Here is a 22,814-nt window from a genome sequence, read left to right as displayed (position 1 = left end):
GTTGTCTCACTGGACATACCTTGGAGGGGCATGACCTTGCCTTTTCCCAGAATTTTCAACTCCTAGAACATTGTCTAGTACACAGTAGACACTGATTGAATATCTGTTGTGTCTATCATGGCACTTTTAAATTTTGTGTTTTCAGAGGCAGAATGTAAAAATGAAAAGTAACAAACACAAACAAAAAATTAAAGCTGGCCAATTTTCAGGAAGGTTTTATTATTTTGGTTAAATTCCCACCTATCCCTTGTCTACTTTCTTTAAGGCCACTAGTGATTCTCACACAGGAGACTCAGACCAGCAGCTCTGACCTCAGCTGGGAATTTCTTAGAACTGCAAACTGGCAGCCCACCTCCAGCCCACTGGAACAGAAGCCCTTGAGTGTCAGGCTCAGTGATCTGCATTTTAGGTGATTCCATTGCACACTAAAGTTTGAAAAACGCTGCCCCAAGGCATGGATTTCCCCTAACTCAACCTCCTCCTCTGAACCGAAACAAATTGACCCTGCATTTCCCCCCACCCCCGAGTTCCATACCCAGTGGCATGGGAAATGGTGCTTTGCCTGCCAGATCCTTTTCCTCCAATGTTTTTCAGGCATTTCCTTGCTCTTTCTGATTCTTTTTTCTATCACTTCTCCCTGTACATGGCTAGCAGTGGTTTAGGCATATACAAAATCACTTTCAAATATCCATTTTGTTCTCCTAAGCTATTTTATCTCTTATGAGAAAATCAAATTAGTACCATAAATGTGAGGGAAACTGATGGGATAAAGCCAGCTTATTCTGGCTGGCCTTGTTACATGGATTCTCAAGCCCCAAACACTTTCTACAAAATTTTTCAATTACAGTTGACCTGCATTATTATACTAGTTTTAGGTGTATAGCACAGTGCTTAGACATTTATATATCTAAGTGATCCCCCTAGTAAGTTTAGTGCCCCCTGACACCGTACATAGTTATTCTAACACTATGGACTATACTCCCTGTGCTGTACTTTTACATCCCTGTGACTATTCTGTAACTACCAATCTGTACTTCTTAATCTTGTCCCCTTTTCCACCCAGCCCCCAACCTCCTCCTCTATGGAAATCACCAGTCTGTTCTCTTTATCTGTGAGTCATTTTCTGTTGTTTGTTGGTTTAAACCATACCCCTACCTCATCTGTAGAAAAATCATCTTTGACGAAACCAGCCCCTGGTGCCAAAAAGGGTTGGGGACTACTGTTCTAGGTCTATGTACGCTGTCACCAATAGTAAGATTTCATTGTTTTTATGGCCGAGAAATATTCCATTGTATAGTGTACCACCTCTTCTTTATGTAATCATCTATCCGTGGACACTTAGGTTGCTTCCATATCTTGGCTATTGTAAAGAAAGCTTCAATAAACATAGAGGTGTATATAGATTTTCAAATCAGTATTTTGGATTTCTTTGGATAAATACTCAGAAGTGGGATTGCTGGGTCACATATTGTGATATTTTTAACTTTTTGAGGAAAGTCCATACTATTTTCCATAGTGGCTGCATCAATTTATAATCTCACAAACAGTTCCGGAGGGCTCCATTTTCTCCACATCCTTGCCAACGCTTGTTGTTTGTTGATTTATTGATAATAGCCATTATGGCAGGTGTGAGTTCATATCTCATTGTGGTTTTAATTTTCATTTCTCTGATGATTAGTGATGTTGAACCTTTTTTCACATGTCTGTTGGCCATCTGTGTCCTGTTTGGCAAAGTGTCTATTCAGGTTTTCTGTTCATTTTTTAATCAGATTGTCTTTTTTGGTGTTAAGTTGTATGAGTTCCTAATACATTGTAGATATGGATCCATTATGGAATATATCATTGGCAAATATCTTCTTCCGTTCAGTAGGTTGTTTGTTTTATTAATATTTTCCCTTACTGTGTAAAACTTCTTAGTTTGATTTAGTTCCATTTGTTTATTCTTTCTTTTGTTTCCCTTGCCTAAGTAGAGATATCCAAAAAATATTACTAAGAACAATGTCAGTATGAGAGTTTATTACCTAACTTTTCTTGTGGAAGTTCTATGGTTTTGTGTCTCACATTTAAGATTTTAATCCATTTTGAGTTTATTCTTATATATGGTATACAAAAGTAGTCTACATTCATTTTTTGTATGTATTTGTCCAATTTCCCCAACACCATTTATTGAAGAGACTACTTCTACCCCACTGTGTATTCTTGCCTCCTTTGTCATAGATTAATTGAACATGTAGGTATGAGTTTATTGGGCTCTCTATTCCATTCCATTGATCTGTTTGTCTGTTTTTATGCCAGTACTATGTTGTTTTGATTGCTGTAGCTTTGTAGTACAGTTTGGCATCAAGTAGCATGACACCTCCAATGTTCTTCTTTCTCAAGATTGCTTTGGCTATTCTGGGCCTTTTGTGGTTCACACAAGTACTTCGTTTTTGAAGAGACTTTCACAGCCCTCAAGTACAGAAACTCTAGGGCCAACCTGTCCAAGTTTCAACTCCCTGCTCTGATAGTATTAGCTGTGGACCTTAGGAGTCCTGAACCTCTCTGTGTTTCAGTTTTCTCACCTGTAAAATGTGCATAGATCAAGTGATTTAATATAAGAAAAGTTTGTAAAGTTGTGCCAGTCCCAGAATAAGCACTATATAATTTTTGACATTTCTTGTCATAGAGTTATAATGACTTCTGTTATCAAGGGCCAATAGGAAGGTTTAGATTTGAATGTGAAAATTTTAAATACTTTTAAGAGTTCTCAAGAAATTAGAGAAGTTTTTAAGAAGTTTTAAGAAATTTAAGAAGTTTTCCTGACCAGCATGGCTCAGTGGGTTGGGCATTGTCTCTCAAAGAGAAAGGTCGCCAGTTCAATTCCTGGTCAGGGCACATGCCTGGGTTGTGGGTCTGGTCCCCAGTCAGGGCACGTATGAGAGGAAACTGATCAATGTTTCTCTCTCACACTGATGGTTCTCTCTTTGTTTCTCTTTCTGTTTCTCTCTCCCTTCCCCTCTCTCTAAAAATAAATAAATAAAATCTTTTTAAAAATCAGGTAGTTGACATGAATATTTCTCAACTTTCCTCTTAGATCCCTTTATTTAACATGAACAATTCTCTTCCATGTGCTTGTTGTTAATAAGAGTCCAGGACATTGCCATAAACAGTAGGAAAGGAGCCTGATTTGGCAGAAACTTAAACGTATTTTTTAAATCCTTCCCTACCCTCTTCTTACTGCTATTCAGAGGACAGTTAAAAAAAACCTTATTATGACAGAAGAAAGCAAGAAGCATTAACACTAATCTTTCTTCTGAAGCACAGAAACATGATGAAGAAAATAACGGTCCTCAACCAGCATCCTCACTGTACCAAGTTTCTTTATCATCTGTTAGGCTCCAGGACTGTGTGGACTTGATTATTCAGCTCTGCCCCACTTGAGATATGGCCTTTATCCAGTCATTCCTCTCTACTTGCCCTTCATGTCCACTAATGAGGCCTAGGTTTGAGAGCAGCAAAATCGGGCCCTGGTCATCTAACCGGGGGAAGTCTAGCCTTACCCTAGGGGAACATAGGCTCTCCACGGGCTGTATGGTTGGACAGAAGAGTCTGTTCTGGCTCTGGAAGTTAGACTTGGACTGACCTGTCTCAAGGTCAGCCCTTATTAGGCGCCCTGGTAATTTGAACCAGTTGCATACACCCCAATCTGCAGCTATAGGTCTTATATAAGGGCAGGGCAGGTCTAAGGTGTATTTCAAGATCTCATATTTTCCAAAATGGCCTGAGAAAGTGCCTGAAACTGAATTGTAATTCTAATTCTCCTTTCTGACTGCTTCCACTTTAGTAATTGTCCAGGAGAGAATTTTTCTTCACTTTCTTATTTTAACAGTCATTTGATAAAGCCTAGTAAAATATTAGCAGTATACTGTCTAGATATTGAGAAATGGAATGAATTTAATACTGCCTTACAAAGCCCTTTGCAAGTCAGGTATTTTCCAATTCATTGCTTTAAAAGAAATTGAAGGAGGAACTAATTGAATTGTCAGCTGTGCGATCATTAAAATAATTTTTGAAGCTATATTACTATGTGAATCTTGGCATATATTTTGGAAAAGATTCAAAGAATTGAGTGACATTTCTATGCAAGATTTTCATTTTCGTATCCTTGCTAATGTGAACCAGGTTTTTCTTAAAGCAAAAATAGGAATAGAAATAGAATTGATCCTTAGCTCTATCTCATTATATCTACGGTATAATTTTAAAAGCCTCATATATCCTACTAAGAGCTTTATTTCCTGTAAAAGCTTACTTGTTACCTTTAATTATTACTTAACAACATGGACAATATATTTATGTTGTTTTATCAATATTATCCTTGCATTGATAACTCATTCTAAAAGAAAATATTATTACTCAGAGCTTTACGGTCACAGAACATAAAAGAGATTTAAATGTATATATAAATTTGATAGCTGATCAATAAAAGATTTTCAAACATAAAATATATCAAGATAAAGTCTTACAGAGGACATACAGTGGAAACACAAGTTTACATTTAAAAAAGGAAGGATGTATATTATGTAACTGTAAAAGAAGAACTTGTTCATGAATCTTGAAAAGAGATAATCAAGCCCTGGCTGGCTGGCTTAGCTGGGTGGAACATTGTCCTTTGCACCAAAAGGTTGCAAGTTCCATCCCTGATCAGGGTGCAAATGGGAGGCAACAGATCAATGCTTCTCTCTCACATCAATGTTTCTCTCTCTCCTTTTCTCTCTCTCGAAATAGATAAACATATCCTTGGATGATGATATTAAATAAAAAGAAAATAGATAATATTGAGTATCAGATTACTATGGTATTTAAATTTAATGTGTGTATGTGTGTGTGTGTGTGTGTATAGCGTGATGTTTTCATTTTAAAATGTGAATATTTTCCAGAGACAAAAAACACACTCTTTGCAACTATAACTTAAACTTTTTAAATTGTGTCAACTTAAAACTGTGCAAGGCATTACATAATTGACCAAACAAAAGCCAGCTGATTTGTTTGCGTGTTGTCACCTGTGTTCCAGTGGTTCTGGGGGCTGGAGACAGAACTCTGCACTCTGTCTGATCACCACTCACTTCCAGGCTTGTGAATCCATGGAACTGTACAACTGGAACTTAATTGCTAGGAGTTATTCAAACAGGGATTTAGTCTTTAGGAAAATGCAGCTGCCATCAGGATAGGGGTGACCTTATCAATCATTTACAGTAGAGAGTGAATTAATGAGTTTATCATTTTTCTTAAAAAAAGATTTTGAAAGTTTAAAGCAAGGAAGGTCATTTTGGGCTTTAGTCTTCTTCATAAAAGAAATGGCAGATTTCCCATAGAAGGAAAAATTTTGTGGAAAGTGAAACTAACTTCCTAGGATTTGGAAAAAACAAAAAAAACATGACTTCGATTTTTTTTTTTTTTTAGATTTTATTTATTTTTTAGGGAGGGAAGGGAGGGAGGGAGAGAGAGAGAGAGAGAGATAGAGAGAGAGAGAAACATCAATGTGCGGTTGCTGGGGGTTATGGCCTGCAACCCAGGAATGTACCCCGGCTGGGAATCGAACCTGGGACACTTTGGTTCCCAGCCCGCGCTCAATCCACTGAGCTACGCCAGCCAGGGCTTCAATTTTTCTTTATACCAATGACAGCATTGCTAAGGTGAGAAAGGGTCATTTAATGACACCTGAGTTTTGGGGACCTGATGGTGGGTGCAGTGGGGCCCCCAAAACTCATGTCCCTGATGTTCCCTAGAAACAATTACACAATCAGTTCTCTGACTCCTGCTGTGCAGAGGTGCCTGTGGCCCAGTTAGAAGAAAAGCTTCATAGGAAAGTTTGAGTGTGATTCTGTTTTGGGTAAAAACAAATCAACACAAACTTCACATATGCAAGTATGTCTTTGTCAGGGGTGCCACATGGAAGGAGAAATAACAGGCTGTTCCTGGAATAATGACCTCAGGGAACCAGGAGTTGGGTGAGGATGGAATGATTAGCTTGGCTTTTATGCATCTCTATATTGTATTTGTTCACATGTTTAAACACGTTTATTTTACTTTGTAGTTTGAAAAAAATGGCACATAAAGACAATTTAGAAGAGAAGAATCTCCTCCTATTACCGTTTGAAAGCACCTAGTTATCAACCCCACCCCAACCTCATCCCCCCACCCCCTGCACACTCCTTTGTGGGATAGGTGGACCTGTACATAGAAGACCTCAGTAACTGGGAGCTGGTGTTGTTTCCACTCCTACCAACAGGATAGAGCACTTCTCTAGACTTTGATGCATTCCCCTTTCGATGAAAGCTGTGACTGTGGTGCTCCAGGATCCTTCTGCTCCCCCGGCCCTGCCAGGCTGGCTACTTTGCCACAGGGAAGCAGCATGTCCAAGATGTGTGCGCTCTCTCTCTTCCACTGCCAGTGTCTTCCGCATGCTGCCCATCTCTGGAGCCCTGTCAGAAGGATCTCTATTGTCAGTCAAAGGGGATCAGATGAAGTAAGGAATGACAGAGTTTTTTCCATCTCCTTACCTGGGACACTGGATTCACACTACCTGTCCCCAGAAGGCACACCTCCTACCCTCTGCTAGGACATCTGGGGGAAACAGCGGGGCTGTAGTTGCCCTTTTGTATTTACTCAGATACCCCAACTCAGCTTCTGACTACAGTGTCAACAGCCAGGTGGGCATGACTTGAACTCTTTAGTCATGCCCTTCCTCGCAGACCCACATTTATAAGGGTTCTTTTCTTCTTCATTTTCTTTTTACAGGTTCTAAGCATCTGGGGATCATAGGCAACTTTTGTTCCTGACCAACAGGCATGTTTATTAAACCTGGTAGCCAGCAGGTCATGCACACCAAAAAGCAAATTCCACTTGCCTCCATGTGTTGTCATTAGTAGGTTAGAGGGATGATGATAACGTAGGTGACATCAGCCACGTTGTTTTCTCTCAGAACATGGAGGGAGGAGCATGAGAAGGCAGAGAAACTGCCTGGCCATTTCTTCTTTCCTCTCCTGAAATCTTAAGAGGTGGCCATGGCTTCCTCCAAAGCCGTTGGCATTCTAAGGTGAACTTTGCCCATCCATGTTATAAATTATAGCTTGCAATCATCGGGCAACATAGGAGTTCAGGGGGTTATCAGCACCCAGATGTCCAGAGGTAAACATGTTCAATTTTTGATTAACAACAAGTTAGCTATTTGCTTTGTGGATTATCTGTGACCTATTCGAAATACTGATCCACTTTTTCTCCCAATGCCCCTGGGCCACTTCCCCCACAAGGTGCTAAATGTGCTCAAGAAATATAACTTTTGTATAAGCCTAGGGGAGAAATAGGATGGAAAGCAAATATAGAGCAAAGATATTCACAGGCTATGAATCAAATGCCAATGATTTTGTATCATCGTTTCTTCAGAATGACTCAGGCCACTCTTAACTTATATTTAGGAAGTTTCATCAATAATTAATTGTTTTCTTTCAGCACTAGGTTCTATTGTTTTATTTATTTTTAAAATACAATCACTATTTTATAATATAATCTTTCAATACTCTCTTTCTCCCATCCTCCCCTCTCCTTTCTTCCTTTCTCCTTTCCTCAATATCCCCCTTTCCTCTTCCCTCCCCCCTTTCTCCCCCCACTGTACCCCACAGGTGTACCATAGATGACCGGGTCACCCGGGTGGCCTGGCTAAACCGCAGCACCATCCTCTACGCTGGGAGTGACAAGTGGTCCATAGACCCTCGTGTGATCATCCTGGTCAACACACCGACCCAGTACAGCATCATGATCCAAAACGTGGATGTGTATGACGAGGGCCCGTACACCTGCTCTGTGCAGACGGACAACCACCCCAAAACTTCCCGGGTCCACCTCATCGTGCAAGGTGAGTTACAGCTGGATTTGCAGGTCAGGGTTCCTGTCAATCACAAAGGGCAAGCACAATTTCAGTCTTTGCATCTATCTTGTATAAAGACACAAAAGGTCCTTTTCCTCTACAGAATCCAGAGATTGAGTTTAAGTCCCAGATCCCTTCTCACCTGCTGGGTTCTTGACTGAGTACTGAATATTTTCAAGGAGTTTCTCAGTTTTATTTCTGATACTCCAGTTCTTATCAGTAACTTGTTTGACACATGCTGGTTGAGCTCTCTTCAGTTACTTACTACTCTGGGATTGGGGCCAGATATATTTAAAAAATAGACACAATAGCCACTTTCCATACATATAAACCCAACTATAATAAGATATGATACTGTTCATGTAGACATCTGTCTGTAAGTATCTCTTATAGGAAATGGTTAATACTATTGAGGTGGAATCATGGGACTCGGGACTGCTTTTGCATATGTGACAGGCGTGCTTGTCCCAGAAGGGGTTCTGAGCCTGTTTTTTCAGGACCTCCCTGGCATTGCTGCCACCCCAATGCCTCTCCCAGCCCCACAGTGGAGCTGCGATCAAGGGAGAGATTAGTCAAAATCATATTTCCAAGTGTATGTGGAAATTAATCTATGTAATTAAAAAGGGGGAATTTAATCCCTGACATTCTCTCCTATTCTCCCTTTTTTAAAAAATCTGAATTGGTATAACCCAGGCATAGTATTTAATATTTTTATTCAAATTTCACTTTGTAGGAAAAAATGGAGCTGAAGAAATGTTAAAATCCCAGAGATCAACTATTAAATACTAGAAACATATTCAGATAGCAGTTAGAAGAATTTGAGAACCATTTTAGAACACGGCAGCAGTACAAACGTATCTTGAACTGCTCCCAGCTAACTGCACAGCCCCTTCCATCACTGTGTAAAGCAGTTTCTGTCAGGTGTCGACTCATGGTAACAATGAAGGGTTAAGCCAGCTCCCGTCCTCCGATGGCACATCCTTCTGTCCTTCCTCCACCAGGTGGGAGATGTGGGCGGGCTTCTATACTGGTGTCTTGGGACCATGAACTGAGCTCTTGGAAGGAGCCACTGTGTCTGATTTAATCTTTAGTAACTGCCTTTTATCAGATTCCATCTGCAGCAGATTCAACAGATTTATGAGCTTATGAAATGTGTATGGCATCCTCACTTAGCTAATATGGACTCTCTTGCTCCTGCCTTTCTAAAAAGTATGATGTTGCTCATTTCATTTGGTGTCATGGGGAGCTAGAGTAAGGGTTTATGTCTCTTCCTGCTTCAGTTGCTCGTACAGTTCAGGAGGCAGCTCTTTGCCAGCATAGCACCCAGGTCTTTGACTCTGAGCCATTTCTAATGGCATGTGCTGGGCCAGAGTGCTGTCTGTCCGTGCAGCACAGGCCCTGGTGCCACCCTATTGCTCTAAGCCATGCCTCGTTCTGCTCCCAAGCCCTTCTCTCACTACCTCGTGCTCTCAGACACCATAGCAGCCTACCATATGACAGACGTCTGTACACTCTGCTGTTTCCATTCTCCACACATGTCCCACCCAGGGGTATGATTTGGTCACGATCACTGCTTTGGCTCTGTAAGACAGTCTGCCATCTGGAGGTAGAGACAACTGTCACTACCAATGCTCCTCCTCAGAGGGTGGGGAGATGCTCGGTGAGATCAGTCATCAGAGATGAGCTGCAATGCCTGTTCAACATGTCTGGGGTGCAGATGACAATGCGGAGTGAATTTTCTCTCCCCTGCCTGGCACCTGGCCTCGGTGGCAGAAGAGCTCAAGTTCTCAGCATTGGCAGCTGATGCCTCTGTGGTGTTCTCGTGGCCTTGATAGCAAAGTTCTCTTCAAATTCGGGAAATGTGGTACTGGAATAAAAAGAACTGTCAGGCAGCATACAGACTCAAATAGACAACCTGTCTATCTTCAGGAAACAGACAGGCTGTGTAGGCATGTCACAGCCAATGCAGGCCATGAACACTAGCAGTGCGGAGCTTTGGGGATGGTGTCCTTACAAGGCATGGGCAGCCGTGCCTTGGGCTGGACATGGCGGTGTCTCCCTGTGAGCCTCAAACATTGGTTGAGGAAGGGTCTGCAAACAGGCAAGAGGTGGAGCAGCAGTCTTTGATTCCAGGGTTCAGGTCCCTCCCCAGCTCCACATGCAGGCCAAGCCCCCCTTATAGCTCTGGGAGTCAGAGGTGGCCTGTTAATTATAAAAGACTGGGAAGGGGGAGACAGAGGAGAGGACCTTCTCTTGGAACGTTTAGCAGATGGATCTTTACATTCACTTAGAGCTGAAAAGAAGGATCTCAGAGTGCTGCCTTTTCCTCTGTCTTGGTTGACAATGGGGTGGCTTGCTCCTTCTTTTGAGACCAGTTGGATTTTCCAGAGGGTGGAAGCAGAGACTCCACTGCTCAATTAGAAAGACGTCCAAGACTCCTCCTTCTTCCCAGCAGCTATAGGCTTTTGTCCAGTGTATAGATTAATTTTTCAGACGTAGTGTTAGTTCAGGTTAGATAAAGATAATGAAAGTTTCCTAATCCTCTTAAAGAAGATTTATCTGACTGAGTAGAAAGCTTCTGGAATACAATATGGCATGTATAAAACTGAGGCCTAATCTTGCCTTTAATTTCAAACTGCTGATGGGTATTGATTTTGCAATGAGAAAAACTGAAAAATTTCCGAGCTGCAACTTGTCTATTTAGGATAAAAAAAAAGGTGTTTATTTACCGTGAGTCCATTTGAGAATGTTAGAATCTCATCAGTGTTGGCAACCAAGTGTCATTAGAGAAGGGGACCAATCCCATGGGTCCTGGCTTTGTTGTTCCTTCTGCAACGTGAGGAACTGAAAGATGCTCTCACTTCAGAACCTGTCCTTACTATTTTACATGGTGGCCTTTGCCACATAGCTGATGGAATTAATTCCTAAGTCCTTCCTTGTGAGAGAGGCTGCATTCATTAAAATATTACCACTGATATGCAAACTACATCTTAGCCACTGAGGGGATAATTTCAAGGCACCATGTGAGCGTGTGTGATAGTATGAGTGAGGCTATACACTTGGGTATCCAGGGAATCCCAAGCCAGGGGAAAATATTGCTGCAGAGACAGATTAGTCAGGTGGGAAAATCCATTGGGCAGCCCTGTACGGAATGGGGCAAAGTGGAGAGAAGCCGGAGACATAAGGAATAAGTTACTCCTATCGCCCAATAGTTGTGCTGAGAGTGCACTGTGGGTCTACCTGTAGGAACCAAGAAGGTTCCTCCAAAAATGAGCATCCAAGAATAGTTGAGAGAATTAATGTTAATGCCTTGAAAGAAGAAAAATTAAGAGGTTCTACCACCTACTTTTTCAATGGAGAAATGCTGATGGCCTCGCTCGTAACTGTGGAGTTAGGATCTTGTGCTGCTAGGAAAAGAAAGTATTAGGCTTGCTAAACTTAGGGATAAAGAAGACACACACATCACACCAGTATTACAGAACTAAGGAACAGGTATAACACAAGACCAGAAGGGGAATGTTTGAGACCCAATTTGAATTTACTAGCGTTAGAGTGAGTTTTCCATGATGGACTATTCCTAGAGAACATCAGGAAGCAAAACTTACTCATATTATCCCTAGTGCATAGCATACTGTCTGAGGCACTCAGTATATGTTCATAAAATACTCAGAAGAACAGATTGATACAGCAAATGAACTGGTGTATGAAGGCAGTGATCATAGAGCTCTTGCAAGCATAGGGGAGTGAGGACTGTGCCAGAAACTGTGCAGATGACTTGGAGTGGAGAGTAAATGGGAATAGTTAGTTCCCTGGAGGGATGAGGGTCTTCCCTGTCACAAGCTAAGAGACATGTTATAACAGAGATAATACAAATCCCATGCACATATTTAGGACTTCACAGCACTGGTCACAATCTGTCTCATTTGACCCTCATGACAATCCCTGGGAGGCTATAGGGCAATGACTGTTATCTCCATTTGCAAATTAGGTTACTGCAGCTCACAGAGATTAAGAGACCAGTCAGTGTCTCCTGTGAGTAAGGCAGAACTGGGTCTTGAACCATGGCCATGTGACTTCAAGGTCAGTGTTCCTCCTGCATACTCCACCACCCCCACTGCCCAGAAGGTCTGAAGTTACTTCTCTCATCTAGATCCATGGGAATTTTCCACTTATCTTTTTTTTTTTCTGCTACTGAGATTGCACTGTACAAGAAGAAATTGAGGACAAAGCTCAAGGTAGAAAATTAGCTGTGGGGGTGGGATGCTAAACCACAATGAATAGTGCAGAGAGGATGAGAGAAAAAGCAGCAAAGAAGAGAATTAAATTACCAGTAGTTCATCCACTCAGGGACACACATTCTAAATGTTACCTCTTTACCCTATATGTAAGTACTAAAAACATGGCCCATTTGAGAATCCAGTATCTAATTGTTATTCTAATTGTCGTGAATGCTTCAGCATTCTGAAACCAGGGAATATCCCTGTGTTGCCTCAAGCTGTCAGGCATGGTCAGTAGACAGGAAAAGCTGGTGGATCTTTGCTACCTGGGTATTGTTATTCATAATCTGCTCTCTTGACTTAGTTCACTAATCTGTTTACTACCTGGTATTTTCTTTCATGGAATGAACTCCTCTTGTTAAACCCAATTTTAGGTAAAGAGCTAGAAATGATGAATTGTGTTAATTTGTCACATCTGAGACTCTATAGCAAGCTGATCCAATTTCTGTGTCACAAAAGACTTCCGTTTTGTGAGTCTGGAGTCGGGTCAGGTGAGACTGGTTGGGACCCAAGTTTTCATTTAGTAGGTAGAGAAGTCAGCTTTGCCATCTAGCGTGGTCTTGAATTTTGCTGAGTGCCAGCCAATCTTTTCCGTTGACCCACATTGTAAAGTGTAAACCTCCTCTCAGATGGGCCTCACACCAACCCTGCAAACTCTACATCATAGTCACATTTCATAAACAAGGAAAATGAGACTCAGAAGGTTAAAAACTTGCCAAGAACTTCTAAATGCTTTAAATTCTCTTCACCAGACTTGTCTCCAGAAGAAAACCATCCAAATGAAAACAGTGAAAGCACTTTCCATGAGTTACCTCTCTTGATACTTCTTCACAAAGCCCTGGGAAGCAGAACAGAGAGTTACCTAATTCCATGAAAACAACCTGTGATTCAAAGATTTGAAGAAGTTGGTCCAAGTTACAGTAGCTAGTAAGTGCCAAAGCACCTCTGAACGCCAGGTGTTTTCATTCTAGACGCAGGATTTTGTTCACATACCAGACAGCAGTCTGGTACTAACTGAAGCCAAGTAAAAAGACAGGTAACTGTTACTATTTCTGAGAAAAACATAACTGTTCTGAGGCGCTACGGATAAGGGTGAGGACTAAGCAGACAGTCGCTGGGGTGGCACGGGCCGGCTGGGGCTGGCCCAGAGCCACTGTGAGCAGGGCCCACTGGAGATCTCTGGCCGAACAGACAGGTCACAGTTTTGCCAATTTTCAACTCTTCCTTTATAACCAACCTCTTTTTTCTGTTCTTTTCCCAATTCTCCCAAATATTATAATCATTTAAGTGAACATGTATAATTGTGGGCCTAAAGAAAAGTGGGCCGTCAACTGGAAATAAATGTAATTCCCACGGCCTCTATTTTAAATTATAATCACACCTGCTCTTCACAGAGACAGGGTGGAGAAGTGGACATGACCTAGGTGGGGTATCCAAAGGCTCATTCCCCAGCCTGAGCTCTGCCCCGACCCAGGCCTGTGTCTTCACGATATTTCCTTTCTAGCTTTTTACCCCGGGGTGAGGAATAAAGTTCAATGTAATTGATTTCCTTGTGAAACACATGTGCATATCTTATTCTTATATTTATGATTATTAATTATGATTGTTACTACTAATTATTTTGCATCTGAAAACAAGGTTCTGAAAAGGGGTCTATAAGCTGTCCATTCTATGTATGTGTACAAAGAAGGTACATGGGCCAAAGGATCCACAGGACATAATAAGTATAAGAACCTCTCTGGGCACCCTTTCCTTGGCTTTGAAATGGAAGAGTTGGACTGAAAGAAGGAAGTCCTTTCTGGTTATTACATTTCATGCTTTGTCAGTGTAATTTCTCTGAAGGATTTTGTATATCCAGGCATCTCTGTACTCCATGTGTTTTCCAACTTCACCCACTGAAGGGACAATTGAAGGTTTGCTCTTATTCTTTCTTATTCATATTTTCTTCACAGCCCTTCAATCTGAGTTTCTTGTTAACGCCCCTGTTAGTGGTGATTCTGAGCACTGCTCACCCATGCTGTCAGCAGCTCCCTTTTGATGGAGAGGTGGAAAAGAAAGACACCCTTTCTTTCCCTGTTCCACCCTGACGTGTAACCTGCACAGCCCACAACCATGGCAACTGTAGATTAGAACAGGTCAGGAATGCAGTCATTTCCTTCAGGATGCCATCTGCACCCAAGGAAGGAAGGGGTCTCAAGTCATTCTCCACAAGAAGGGCCTCCTACACAGCCTCCCCCCTCCACCAGGTTCTCCTGTGTCAGGGCTGGGGTGAAGGCATGCTCATGTTCCTCTGGCAGTGGTCCTATCCCTTCTCAGCTATTATCTGAATTTGACATATTATATAGCCTGAATTCATGTTCAGCTCCATCCGATCTCCTAGGTTACCACACATTTCTTTATTTTTTTTTTAAGATTGTATTTATTTGTGAGAGAGGGGAAGGGAGGTAGAAAAAGAGGGAGAGAAACACTGATTGGTTGCCTGTTGTACACTCCTCGACCAGGGACCAACCCTGCATCCCAGACATGTGCTCTGACCAGGAACTGAGCTGGAGACCTTTTCCACTGCGCAACAATGTCCAACCAACTGAGCTGCACCAGCTAGGGCTACCACACTTTCTTTACATCATGTGTAGTTGGTGACAACACAATCTAAACCACATTTTGTGAAGTATACACACACACATCTATTTATAACATTTCTCCTTCTATTGAGTTTCTACTCCCATTGTTGTGAAGAGAAATATGGGGCTCTGCTCTGCTCTGTTTGGAAGCTAAGATCATAACACACACACACACATACACACACTCACACACAGCCACACATGTGTGCACACAGTTTTCACAGGTTTCACATCTGTTGTTTTTGTGGTCTATGAGATTTCATCCCACCTCCATTAAATCTATAGGTTCAATTCCTCCTGTAATACTTCTAATCTTTTAATATAGAAACTGGAAGAGTTGTGATTTTCCAAGGTGAGTGAGACCAAAGCAAATTTGACATTAGATGAACACATTGTCAGGGTTGCATGTGGTTTGGCCTTGACTGTGAGTTCCACCTGAGGCTCCTGGCTTTGAAAGTTTGTAAGCTTGTTTTGAAGCAAAGGTATGGGTACTTTTCCACATGATCCAAGGCAGTGCTGCTGGTCCCCGCATCCGGTTTGGTGACACACACAGTAGCCAGAAAGAGGAGGGGCAGGGCCTGAAGTTGTCATCTGCCTTGTTTGCAACAGACATAAACAAATGCAACAATCATAAAGTCCATTCTCAGAATCATCACTGATGTGGAGATGAATAAGAAAATGAAGTGCCTGTAATGTTTTACTCAATATTTGGGGGTTTTTTTCAATAATTTTATTTATTTATTTATTTATTTATTTATTTATTTATTTTTAGAGAAAGGGGAAGGGAAGGAGAAAGAGAAGGAGAGAAACATCGACATGAGAGAGAAACATCCATTGGTTAGCTCTCACACACCCCCAGCTGGAGACCTGGCCTGCAACCCAGGCATGTGCCCTGAATGGGCATCAAACAGTGAATTTTTGTCTTGCAGGGCAATGCCCAACCCACTGAGCCACACAGTCAGGGCTATTCTACTTAATGTGTATGATAATCTCAGCTCATTTCCTAAGAGTCTAGTCTGTCAGTAGCTTAAAAAAAAAAAAAGAACTTTCCTGTTGTTGTGAGCAGGGTAAGCAATCTTTAGAAGAAAGGTAAATTAGTAAATGCTCACAAATTTTCCTGACAGATAAAAGTTCATCATGACCCTCGTTTAGTCAGGATCCCACATAAGAGTTCAAGCTTTACCACCCACAAGAGTAGTTAGTCACAGCTCAGTATCAGAGTGATCTGTGAGCCTGGAGTGGCAATGTTTTCCTACATGTAGCATGTGTACACATATTCAGAGCACCTGACTCACATCCTCAAACCTGATTGTGAGCCTCTAGTTAATAAGTTTTACCTCAAACACAGAGTCTTGGCAACAATAACTGTCCTTTGTACTTATTTCTGTTCTGGCTTCTCATAAAGGTATCAAAAAGCCTTTGACTCTTCTCTCACTGAAAATTCTCTTTTATAGGTAGAGAAATTGGAGACCAATAGAAGTGAAGTAAAATAATTACAAGAAAAGCAGTCCAGAATTATTTTTTTAAAATTCTCACCCAAAGACATTTTTTTTCATTGCTGAGAGAGAGAGAGAGAGAGAGAGAGAGAGAGAGAGAGAGAGAAAGAGAGAGAGAGAGAGAGAGAGAGATGGAGAGAAACGTCCATGTGAGAGAAACATCCATTGGTTGCCTCCTTGTACATGCCTCAGCTGGGAGACAACCCTGTAACCTGGATATGTGCCCTGACCGGGAACTGAACCACCCACCTTTCAGTTTGCAGCACTATGCTCCAACCAACTGAGCCACACCAGCCAGGGCAAAAATGTGTTTTTTTAATATTTCAGAACCATGGCTATTATGCACTAGGTACTTAACATGGCAGTTCTTTTATAGAAATAATACAATTCTATGTTCCCATTAACCCCAGAAGGTGGGACACATTTTCCTAATTGTTCAATGAGGAAATCAAGGCTCAGATAGGCTAAAGAAATTACCTTAGGTCACCAGCTGGTAAATAGAGAGACTTGATTTGAGCTCTGCTCAGTTTACAGTTTAAGCCTGCCCTTGACCTCTTCTTGGGACTTCCTCTTGATTCCATCCCTTTTAATAAGGAGACTAGACTAATACACCAGTTCATTTACAATACACATGCTTCCTTTGCCATGTTATCTCTCAAAATGATTTCAGTCTAATATCTCTGTAGTCTGAATCTTTCCTCCATAAGCCTGTTTTTCTTCCTTTACTTTGTTTATCTTAGTAATTATTACTTCCTTCCTGGAGTTAATGTCAGGTATGTATCATTGACTCCTAAATCCTAACTTTCTCCTTAATTCCAGGCTTTTATTTCTAATATTTTCTTGAACTCTTCCACTTGGGTATCCCATAGATATCTTCACTTGTCCCACACTAAACTTGTCTTTTCACTCCAAAACCTGCCCTTCCTCCTTTAATTCACATTCCTATTTATGGACATACCATCCATGTATGAAACTGTAGATTAAGCCTTGATGCTTCTTTCTCTTCACCTTCTCCATCTAAGGAGATGTCATGTCCAATAAGTCCATTCTCTTCCTTTCTCTTCCCACAACTGCTATGGACAACACGTAGAGTCTCAGTCTCCAGTGACTTTTCATAGTCTCATTCTAATCGCTACCCAAGCCTCAGTCTCTGCCTCCCTCAGATTCATTTAACACTGATGCCTGAACATTCCTTATGCATACATCTGATCTGTCACTTCCCCTACTCATAATTTTAATGACTTCCTATTGACAATAAAATAAATCCAACATGTCTTAGATCATGTTTTCAAGTTCTAAACAAGCCAGAGCCCAACCTACTTTTCCACTCTTAGTTTTCTACTATTCCACTTTTACATTGCACACATGATTTAGCCAAACATGCCCTGTAAGACCCCCCACCCCAGAGTCCTGCATTCTTTTCCATTTCCCACCTGATCTATCCATTGTGAACACTCTTTTCCCTGGATATCCAAATTCCACAGCCCTTCAGAGCAGTGCTCCTCCACAGGCAGCTCTGTCCCATTGACCTCTCTTGATAAAGTGTGCTGTGTCTTCTCTGTCCAACATCGTGGCCTTTAGCCACCAGTGATGATTGAGAACTTGGGATATGTCTAGCCTGACTGAAGAACTGAATTTTAGAACTATTTAATTCTAATTAGTTTAATTAAAAATAGCCACACATGCTAGTGGCTGTCATATTGGACAGCACAGTTTTAGAATTGCTAAATCCCCAAAGCTAAAGTCTTTCTCTGGTATTCCAGTGTACCATTACCTGTACTTCCTTATGATACCTATAACTTTTTATTTCATATTTCAGCTATTGGTGGATCTAACTCTTTTTTCACTAGATTACAATTTTTTTGGAGGCAAGAACCAGACTTGGCTCCATCATTTTTTATACAGGGAGAGTTTATGGATTGCAATCTGAATTAGCATGACTGTAGGGGTAGCTATTTAATAAACTTATATTAAAAGTTACAAATCAATAAAAATAATAGCAACATGTCCTAAATTGGCTGTTATGAGAGACCATACCACAAAAGGCAGCACCCACCTTGTATTTATGATGTTTGTCACCACATGGCTAGGACAGATGGCTGTACACTGTAGGCACAAAAACATTTCTATTGAATAAGGAAGTTCTTAGAAAATCTTATTTTTTTTTCATAATTATAGCTTCTAAGGGAAGGATGTGACACAACTACTTCCTTTAACGGTGTTGGAAATCGCCCCCAAAGGACATGTCCTAAAGGGCAGCCATGCAGGCAGCACTGAAAGTTCACCACCGGACTGCTGTGGTTGGTCAACACAATGGGACGGATGAGTGTTCTGATTGGCCAGCAAGAAGACACTAATGACCAGTTAGCAACTGTGTTCAGGTCAATTAATTTATATTTGTATTTTGCAAACTAAAAGTTGCCCTGTTAGATTATTGATTCTTTGTCCCAGTATTCAATTTGTTTTTAATTGCACCATTTCTGGGCCAAGCCCTCCCTCCTGGCAAGCTGGCTATAAATCTGCCACCATCTCAACAATCAACAATAAATGTGTCTCTTCATGTCATTATTAATATGTCTCTTGGATTGGTTCATTACCACAGCTAACAGTTTATAAGAGCTGGATGGCACACTGCCAGGAGGACTCCTTTTCCCGAGGGTTATTTTGTCACGAGAGGATTGATGTCCTCAGGCCTGCATGTGTCTGAGGAAAGGGGCCTGGGATTTAATTTCATATATCTGGAGTAGGAGCTACCTAATCCTCTTTTTATCATAAACAGCTTTAGAGGAAGATATTGTTGGAATGGAGATTTTGCCTTCTCTTTCAATTCTTCTTTCTTCACACTTATTTTCTCTTTTTAATTCCTTCTTAATTTCTGTTCGAATGGATCCCTCTTCCATCAAAAATAACACAACAGCTACCTGGATAATCTAAAATCCCCGAATAAGTGAGCTATATGCATCCACAGGGAGTTCAAGTTTTATTATTGGATTATTGTTAGTTGAAAGCAGAGGGGTGTTCTCTTTGCCTGGTATGTGAATATTAATAGAACTGCACAAATACTGCACTCAGAATGCCACCTTCCCTGAGGTCAGTACTAAAACAGAATAAGTTCTTTCTTAGAATAGATATAATCATTGATTATAGTATTGTTATTGGTTCTTTTAGTTTTTTTAATTTTTCATGGGAAAGCACAGATTTTAAGTGAATTTGTGGGTGGAAAATGAGATCTTCTGTGTCCTGGAAATGCCAAAGGGGACATTCACATGGACTAAATGTGTTTCTAACCCCCTGCAGGAACCTGAGTCTGATAGCAGTACGAATGTGTGCCATTTGCAAGACACAGGTTGCTCCAGGACAAGACATTTGGTTTCCCTCGGACACAGAGTTAAATCCATTTTCGCTCAGGATATAGATCCTACGCGTAATTTACTATTAACAGCACTTACACACATGGCTTCTCTCCTTGGCCATGCTCTTCAAAGCTGGTCAAACTGAGCTTTTTGAAAGAGAGGGTATGGGGCTCTGCATGATACCTGCCATTTCTTTTAATAGGAGTTGAAGTAGCCCAGGGAGGTGGTGGACACGGGAGCGGGCACGAGGGGGCCAGGGCAATTTAGAAAAGTAAAAAGGTGGTTAGGGAGAGAGATGAAAGAGCAGAAAGAGGGCCACAGAGATGAATGGAGAATTAGAATGAAGACAGAGGATGAGAAGGAGAGCAAAGGAAGCAGGGAAAGGTGGGGAGTGGTTAAGATGAAGATGAGACTGCAGGAGCCCAGCCAAGGGCTCAATGGACTGAGGATACCTCCTGATGGACTCAGGGAGACCACAGGCTGAGCTCAGAATCCCTCAGCGCCTCATGTGGGCTTCTCCAGAGCAATCCACATTGCACCTTGTTGCCCAGGACACTCTATAGTTCTCTCCAAAAATGGCCCCCTCTACATTTGCCTTCCTGCTGCTTGGCTGTACCTCCTTCAGCGTGTCCTCTATGAGAGGCAGGGAGAGACTGCCTGGTGCCATCATGTAAGTGGGACAGGAGGCTCGGGCACAGGCCCTGGATCCTCCTTTCCCCGCATCTCGCCCCACAGCAGCAACAAGAACTAATCCGATCTCTGGCAACAGACAGTTGAGCTTGTTTACCAAGTGCTGGAATATCAAGGTTAATCCTATAGAAAAGGCAGTATTAATGATAATCAAACATACACAGAAAAGAAACCCATTTATGGGCCTGCTTCTAGGTAAGAAGCAGGCAAAATTTAACTCCTGGTTGGGCTGCTTGCTCTGTGACCTTAAATGAGTTACTTAACCCAGCTAAGGGTTAGTGTCTTCATCTGTAACTTGTGGGTGACAAAGCTGGCTGCACCTCCTTATTAAGACTGTTACACATTAAATAGACAGCACATTATTCTTTACTAGGTCCTGCACAAAGAGAGATATTACAATTATTTGTTTTAGGCTGCTAGCTTCATTTCTAAAAATACCTCTGAGGCTACACGACAGGTACTATGCGAGGGTGATTCAGTAATACTCCAGTCCCCGCTTTGCAGGGAGGGATGTGTTTCAAGACCCCTAGTGGATGCCTGAAACTGCAGATAGCACTGAAGCCTGTATGTGTTTTCTTTTTCCTATTTGTACATGCCCTTTCACTTACAGGAAGCATTTTACAGCTTTCTTTTGGCATCTCTGAATTGCCAACACCACTACTACTGCACTGTGGGGCCAAGATTAAGTAGACAAGGTGGCTTGAATTCAAGAGTAGCTATACCAGGACAGTCCACCTGATACCCCAGAGGGTAACTAAGTGACTAGCAGGCAGGGAGCATGTATGGCCTGGATATTCTGGATATTCAAAGGTTGTTTATGTCCCAGATGGGATGGAGCAGGACAGCACAAGATTTCATCATGCTACTCAGGACTATGTGCAATTTAAACCTTATGAATTGTTGAATTCTGGAGTTTTCTGTTTAGTATTTTCAGGCCATGTTGTCCTCATGTAGCTGAAACCTCAAAAAATTGAAACCACAGGTAAGGGGGGATGGCTATAGTTAGAACTGTCCACCTGCCCATTCAAACATTGTTCTACCACACAGACACAGAGCCACTGGCTCACCTGTCCCATTGACTACAGTGGACTTTGTGGACAGTGATGGAAGAATCATGCCGTCTTCTAAACACATAACAGTATGTGTGTGATGTCCCCTATCCTTGAGTTGTATGTCATTCTTGTATTTTTAAGAATTCTCCCTTGGCTCATGTGGCTCAGTGGATTGAGTGTCAGCCTGTGAACCAAAGGGTCGCTGGTTCGATTCCCACGCCTGGGTTGTGGGCAAGCCTCCATTTGGGTGCACATGAGAGGCAGTCATACATTGATGTTTTCTCCTCCTCTTTCTCCCTCCCTTCCCCTCTCTCTAAAAATAAATAAACAAAATCTTTAAAAACATTTATTTTCCAATTATTTTTGATATTGTTTAAACAACTTTATAGTCTCATATCCAAGAAGTACCTTTGGAAAATATACATATATATATATATATATATATATATATATATATATTTACACACACACACATATAAATAAATTATTCTTATTGAAAGAAACAAAGAGATGAAGTAGATAACTTTAAGGCAATAGAGGAATAGTCATGGAATCATCCTCGAAGCTTTGGTTGAAGGTTTTGTTTTTCTTGAGAGTCTTCTGTCCTTGCATGAATATGACTTCTATAAAGAGATGCAAAACTTAGAGACCTACCTGAGACCACACCTTCAAGAGGACACCACTACATTACCGAATGTTATAGCTTAATTTGTAATAAGTTCTCTTTATTGCTATAGCATCCAAAATAAGATAAAATAAAACAAAAGTCTATGCTCCAGTTTCCAAAGAGAAAACGTCTGTGGCTGCAGCGTTCAGTCCCCCAGTGCCCACTTTAAACACCCGCCGATGTGAGTGTTAAGTGACAAGCCCTGAGCCCTGGCCATGGTTAATTCAAAGCACCAACAACTAATAACAGAATCTGAGAACACAAAATAGCCACTTGAGGAATAAAGCTTCCCATTCCTTGGTTCCGCAACAGCAGGGTGGAAAGTGAGGGGACAGGAAAATCAAAGTTCCTTTAAAAAAAATTATCACACATAGAGGCAAAACGTCTCCACAGCAGGAAAGAAAGTAGAAAACACACCAAATCAATCACCTTAAAATAAGGCTTAAAATTTACTGCCTAAGATGTAGATGGGGAGGGAAGAGTGGGCCCAGCAGCTTGAAAATCTTTTATTAAACTGCATCCTGACTGCGGTGGCACATACAGGAAAATGCAATTAAGGTCAGACCATCAGGAAGATGCCCAAAAATTGCTCTGAGAAAAACCAGGGGGGGCAATCAGCAGGCAACTTGCAAAGGAAACTCAGTTTGAGTAAGTGCCAGGCAGGGGGTGAAAGTACCTCAGATGAGGGGGCAGGCTGAAGTGAGACCTTGTGGCTTCGCACTGGCCCCGCAAGATGAAGGTATGGAGCTGTGCAC

At 41.6% G+C, this 22,814-nt stretch overlaps 1 protein-coding gene across 3 annotated transcripts in view; it reads left to right on the top strand.

Annotated features, from left to right (window-relative positions):
- The window catches only part of OPCML (opioid binding protein/cell adhesion molecule like), a 1,110,526-nt gene that overhangs the window by 865,676 nt on the left and 222,036 nt on the right, over positions 1-22,814 (top strand). For all 3 annotated transcript variants that reach the window (XM_028528200.2, XM_028528201.2, XM_028528199.2), the window contains one exon: positions 7,659-7,891. In XM_028528200.2, the coding sequence (XP_028384001.1) occupies positions 7,659-7,891 (233 nt within the window). The remainder of the gene's footprint in view (positions 1-7,658; positions 7,892-22,814) is intronic.

Source organism: Phyllostomus discolor, chromosome 13 (assembly GCF_004126475.2).
Source record: "Phyllostomus discolor isolate MPI-MPIP mPhyDis1 chromosome 13, mPhyDis1.pri.v3, whole genome shotgun sequence".
NCBI classification, from domain to species: Eukaryota; Metazoa; Chordata; class Mammalia; order Chiroptera; family Phyllostomidae; genus Phyllostomus; species Phyllostomus discolor.
Note: the sequence above shows the minus strand (reverse complement) of the source record. Positions and strands in the feature narration are given on the sequence as shown.